The sequence below is a fragment of the Drosophila serrata genome, unplaced genomic scaffold (genome assembly GCF_035046125.1).
Source record: "Drosophila serrata isolate PLE 108 unplaced genomic scaffold, ASM3504612v1 contig_125, whole genome shotgun sequence".
Taxonomy (NCBI): Eukaryota; Metazoa; Arthropoda; class Insecta; order Diptera; family Drosophilidae; genus Drosophila; species Drosophila serrata.
This window is the reverse complement of record NW_028257023.1, coordinates 806,437-812,526: the sequence shown is the minus strand read 5'-3', so window position 1 is coordinate 812,526 and position 6,090 is coordinate 806,437. Positions and strand designations below refer to the sequence as shown.

General features: G+C 50.5%; 1 protein-coding gene across 1 annotated transcript; it reads left to right on the top strand.

Moving 5' to 3' along the window:
- The first annotated feature begins 3,730 nt into the window (after positions 1 to 3,730).
- Positions 3,731 to 5,368, top strand: LOC147644656 (uncharacterized). Its single transcript, XM_086826061.1, has 3 exons — positions 3,731 to 4,498; positions 4,575 to 4,959; positions 5,013 to 5,368. The coding sequence occupies exons 1-3, from the start codon at positions 3,731 to 3,733 to the stop codon at positions 5,366 to 5,368; spliced, it is 1,509 nt and encodes a 502-aa protein (XP_086682187.1).
- Positions 5,369 to 6,090: the final 722 nt, after the last annotated feature.

Here is a 6,090-nt window from a genome sequence, read left to right as displayed (position 1 = left end):
GAAGGGTTGACTACTATCGTTAGGTCACCGTCTTCCTCCTCTTCGGACTCATCCAGCGTTAGTTTCTGGGCGGCGTCAACGATGGTTTCCAGACCTAGGTCCTTCTCCACCTCGCCTGCCTTCAGGGTGTGGTCATCCTTATCCCCGGGATGGCGCTTTTTGAGGCGCAGATAGACGCTACCCATGCCCCACGCCATCTTCCCGTATCTGGGATATAGGGTGTCCTCTGCCTTCTTGTTAATCTGGAGGACTGCGCATTGGACTTCCTCTTTGATAGGGAATTTGTAAATCGCATGAATAACAATAGAATAGATAAAATAATAGTTATGCACCATATAATTATAAAATTGTTCTATCCGCAAGGGGTTTAATAACAAGATAGAGACTTCAAATGTTAAACTCGGATTAATTAATATCCTACTAATTATTATAATTATTATTATATTCTTCAAAATAAACAAACTGCACGATAGGTGCTTGAAAAAAAATATTTGAGCAAGACGACTGACCTTGATAAGATTAAAAAAAACCAATCAAACGAAAACTCAAAAATTATATTTCAGAATTTTTTTTACTGAATACTTAAAAATAATTGTATAAATTAATAAACGTATGTAAAAAAATTAAATACAAGAAAATTAAAATGATCTTGACGATAAGCCGCTTTTAGATAACGAAAATGATTATATTAGGAAGCATTTTATTACGAGAGATTAGTATGGAAAACGATGACAATGTTATAGATCTTGACATAAAACTGAACGATTAACAGCTTTTGGACAAAATAGTACCAGAAATAGAAGCTGGTGATCCTGAATTTGCTACAAGAATTGCCATAGTAATTAGATTTTTCGATATGCCAGTATCTCTTAAAAAGGCATAAATATGTTATAGAACATTTTATTTCATTACCAATACACCACTGGGGTTACCCAAGGAATGTCCCAAGCACCTTTAGAGACTCACAATTTAACCATAATGTACACACTATAAGCTTTGGTCTCAATATGTTTGTGACTTTTCACAATTCAATCACTGGTACAATTATTACATTTCTAATAGATACAGGAACAGATATTTCGTTGATAAAAGAAGACATTGACACCTTTACCAACATTCAAGAAGAAAATACCATAAATATGCAGGTATTGTACAGGGTGTAATAAAGTCTAAAGGCCTTGTCCAAATCGAGCTACAAACAGAGAAATACATTATCCCACATAATTTTGATTTTGTTCATTCAAATTTTGCAATCCCATGTGGATGTTCATGCAGGTGCGCCACATCAACATCGCCATGAAGTCGATGATTGACGAGATGCGGAAGCTGAAATCCTGTATTGAGCTGGCGGCCGAAGGGCCTGAGGAACCTAGGGAGCCGTACGCTCGGGAGGAAGTCTGCGCTAAGTGCTCTCAGACCGCGCCTGGTGGCAAGCCTGGCGTAAGCAAGGTCCAACAAATGGCTGCCGCAGGGAGGAAGGACCGGGCAGTCCAGACGGAGCCGTGGCGAAGGCTCAGCCAGCCGACAGACCCGGGTGCGAGTAGCGGAGTCCCCGGGCGGACGCGAGCCCCACAAACCCAGGCTACAGCCGCTGCAGCATCGGTGAGGGGTATTCGGAATATCCAACGAGCCCCCCAAGCAAAGTCTCGGGCACCAGAGCACGGGAAAGGGAACTCGGCAGGACCAATAAGACCACCTGATCCCGTGCCAGTGAATGGCGGGGACTCGTGGAGCACCGCGGTCAGAAGGAAGAAGCAGACCCGCAAAGCTCGCCCCGACGCGGTGATCGTAGAGGCAACGGGGAAAAGCTACAGCGAGATCCTGGCGCTGGTCACTAGAAGGAAGGACAGCAAGTTGACCGACCTTGGAGGGGCAGTTAGCAAGGTGCGTAGGACGGCCAGGGGTAACTTGCTCCTAGAGGTAGCCAGAGAGAGTCCGAGAGCGAGAGTCTAAGAGGGACAGCATCTCTCAGGTCCTTGGCGACGTGGCCGAAATGCGAGAACTGACGGAAGAGTCGAAGGTCTGCGTCTCCGAGATTCGAAACCTTGACGCGATCACGACAGAGAGCGAGATCCGCACAGCCTTCTCAGACCAATATCAGCTGAGTGAAGATGCAGTGAGGATCCGAATTTTCCTCCCCCGGGTACGGGGAAACTAAAACGGCGGTCCTCAGCCTGCCTAGCTCATTGGCGTCGGAGGTCAGGCGGCGAGGCGAGGTCCGCATAGGATGGACCCGATGTAGAGTGCGAGAACGCGAGGGCCCCCCTCGTTGCTTTAAATGCCTGGAACTTGGGCACATCGCCATCAGGTGTAAGAGCCTGCTGGACAAAAGCGGTTGCTGCATGAAGTGTGGCGAAGCAGGTCACAAGGAGGAGTCGGCCCTGGAGAGGCTAACCACCAGCCGGGCAGGAAAGGGATCCCGGGCACAAATGGCCGAATCCCAAGATTCAAAAGCAGTTGATCCAGCTCAACCTAAAGCACTGTAGGGCTGCGCAGGACCTGCTGACGCAGTCGGTGCGCGAGGTAGGGGCGGATGTCGCCATAATCAGCGAACCCTACAGGGTTAGAGAGGGAGGAGAGTGGGTCAAGGACCGCTCTGGCAAGGCGGCCCTTTGGCTCGGTGGCGACGTCCAGCGGCGAATGTCCAACATCCTGGCAGCAGATGGATTCGTGATTGAGGAAGTTGACGGCTTTCAAATCTACAGCTACTATCTGGAGCCTAGCCTCCCGCTGGAGACGTTTACGATCCTTGAGGACCTAAGCTGCGATCTACTTGGAAGGGCTTATGTCATAGTCGGAGGCGACTTCAATGCTTGGGCCCAGGAGTGGGGATCGGTCTTGACCAACGCCAGAGGACGCGTGGTGCTGGAGGCTTTGGCCGCGACTGACGTCATCCTCCTAAATAATGGGGGGCGGCACACGTTTGTCAGAATGGGAGCCGCCTCTATCATCGACCTCACATTCACGAGTAGAGCAATCTCCTACTCTGCCAAATGGGAGGTTAGCGACGTCTACACCAGGAGCGATCACGAGGCGATCCTGTGCTCTGTCGGAGTACCTGACGAGGGTACCAGCTCGGAACTGCGGCCCGCAAAAGCATTCCGGCCGGACGCGCTGTGCATCCGGACATTCACAAATGCGTTGGAAGGCATGGTAACAGGTGAGCTGGGTGGAGCCGAAAAGACAGCAAACCATAATGCAGCAGCGCTGGAGCACGCCTGCGACCAGACCATGCGGCTGAGAGGGTCGTTTCGGGGAAGTCACAGGCCAGTATTCTGGTGGAGCGACGAGATCGCCGATCTGAGATCCACCTGCCATCGAGCCCGCAGGCAGCTGACTCGTGCGCACCGCTCTCCGCGAGCTCTGGAGTGTTGCGAGGACTTTAGAAATGCGAGGAAGGCCCTCAAAGTGGCCATAAGGGGCGCAAATAGGTATTGTTTCCTGCAGCTCTGCGACGAGGCGGAGGACGACCCCTGGGGCGGAGCGTACCGGATGGTGGTCAAGGGCCTGAGAGCTGGCAGCACAGCTCCATCGGACCCCGAGGTGCTGGATGGCATCGTACGAGCGCTGTTCCCGAGTGGAGCTCCCCAATGTCGCCTGCGAAGTCTCGGAAGAGGAGGTGATCCAGTTAGGAAGGAGCGTACGCCACAAGAAGGCGCCGGGGCCGGATGCTATACCCAACAGGGCTCTAAAAATATCTATCGCGCTTCACCCGAGTGAGTTCACCACCATGTACTCCAAGTGCCTGGAGGAGGGTATCTTTCCGAAGAGGTGGACAAGACAGAAGCTACTGCTGCTCTCCAAGCCGGGCAAGCCGCCGGGGGAGCCATCCTCCTTTAGGCCGATCTGCCTGACCGACACCACTGGCAAGGTGTACGAGAAGATCGTGGCAGCCAGACTGGCTGCTGCCATCGAGGTGTCCGGAGTTCTTTCCCCGAGCCAGTTTGGTTTCCGGAGAGGAAGGTCCACGCTCGATGCCATTGAGATGGTCAAGGACATAGCCCGTTCGGCCATCGCGGGCAAGAGGTGGAAAGGCGGCTCCAAGAGTGACTGTCTTGTGGTATCGCTGGACATAAGGAACGCCTTCAACACCGCGGACTGGAACCGAACATTGGAGTCCCTCGTCGCCCTAAATATTCCAGAGTACTTACTAAAAGTAGTAAGGAGCTACATAGTGGCGTCAGCTATAGGTTCCAGAGAATACAAAGTCTCAGTCGGAGTCCCCCAGGGCTCCGTTTTGGGACCCCTGCTCTGGAACACCATGTACGATGGGGCTCTGCGACTCCCAATGCCCAGTGGCACTACCGTTTTCGGGTTCGCTGACGACGTGGCAGTGGTATTAACCGCCAATGAGCGCACCGCAGCGGAGGACTTGGCGAACGAAGCGAGCGGATCAATCGAGGCATGGCTTACGAGCGCTGGCCTAGAACTAGCGGCGCACAAGACAGAGGCAGTCCTGTACTCGAGCAGAAAAGCGGTGAAAAAGGCCGAGATCCGGGTCGGTGGAGCCGTGATTAGATCGCAGAGGGTGATGAAATACCTCAAGTCCTAATCGACACACCGCTGTCATTCAGGAAGCATTTGGAGTATGCCCAGAAGAAGGCCGGTCTCGCCCGCATACTGCTCAACACAAGAGGGCCCAAGGAGATCACCAGGAAGCTGCTGACGAGCGTCGTAACTTCCCAGATTCTGTATGCGGCGCCGGAGTGGGCGGAGATAAAGTCCTGAGGGGCGTAGAGGCCACATACAGACTGTGCGCTGTTAGGGTGGCAAGCGCATTCAGGACGGTCTCGGACGACGCCGTTCTGGTGATAGCCGGCATGGTCCCCATGAGGGAGCTGGTCCGCGAAAAGGAGGAGATTCGGAGTGCGCTGCGAGAACATGAAGGACCGGGAGGCGGAACTAAGGCCGAGGGGAAAAGCGCGTCAGAAGAAGGAGCTACGGGAGCTGGCAGGCGAAGTGGGACCCCTCGTCCAAAGGGCGATAGACGCACATACAGATCCCCAACATAGCGGCTTGGATGAAGTGGAAGCATGGGCAGGTGGATTTCTACCTGACCCAGGTATTGAGCGGACATGGCTGCTTCCGTAGCTACCTTAAGAGGTTCGGCCATGACGATGAGGATGGTTGCCCGGAGTGCGGATCTGGAGTTGCCGAGGATGTGCACCACGTAGTGTTCGAGTGCCGCCGATTCGACGATGAGAGGGCCGCCCTGAAGGAGGTAGCAGGAGCGGAGTTTAGGGTGGATACGTTGGTGCCGCTAATGATCGAGACTCCCAGGATGTGGGAAGCGACAGCGGCCTTCTCTGCTAAGGTACTGAAGGCTCTTAGAGTGCTAGAGAGGGGTAGAAGGGAGCGGACGAGCTAAGAGGCCATCAATTGTGCGAAGCATGGCTTCGCGGCCGTACCGCACAATATGGGTCCTTGCCCCGTGCCTAGTTATAAGCATTTATGTTAACTTAGGTGTTTTTTCCAATCTAAAATAACATGAAAAAAGTCGAATATAAAAAAAAAATACATAATTTTCATTTTGTTCATTCAAATTTCGCAATCCCATGTGATGGAATAATAGGACTTGACTTCATAAAAAACTTTAATTGATAATTAAAATGTGAACCATCATGCAATTGGTTTATTTTGCGACCTAATAATTTAAATATTTCAATTTATGTCGCGACAGAATTCAGTTCCGGTAACAATACAATAGTTTTGCCGGCTAGGTCCGAAGTTGACCGAAAATTAAAGTTAAACTCGATAGAAGAACATGTTTTAATTTCAAACCAGAAAATTATACCTGGATATATGTTGCAAACACTGTCGCAACATCCAAAAACATATTTGTCCTTTTACTAAACACAACAAGTACCGCTATGCTAGTTAATATATAAAATTTGACATATGAATCGCCTTCGAATTACGAAGTAATTAAAAAAAATAAGGATTCCATTTACTAAACACAACAAGTACCGCTATGCTAGTTAATATAAAAAATTTGACACATAAATCACCTTCGAATTACGAGGTAATTAAAAAAAATAAGGATTCACGAACAGAAGTTTTGTATCAATTAAAAACACATTTTCCAGTACA

Bases quoted from the DNA above. Each gene is read 5' to 3' on its own strand.
- LOC147644656 (XM_086826061.1), top strand. From the start codon at position 3,731: ATGTACTCCAAGTGCCTGGAGGAGGGTATCTTTCCGAAGAGGTGGACA. The intron at 4,499-4,574 runs GTCGGTGGAGCC...GCTGTCATTCAG, and splicing joins TGAAAAAGGCCGAGATCCGG to GAAGCATTTGGAGTATGCCC. The intron at 4,960-5,012 runs GTGGGACCCCTC...TCCCCAACATAG, and splicing joins TACGGGAGCTGGCAGGCGAA to CGGCTTGGATGAAGTGGAAG.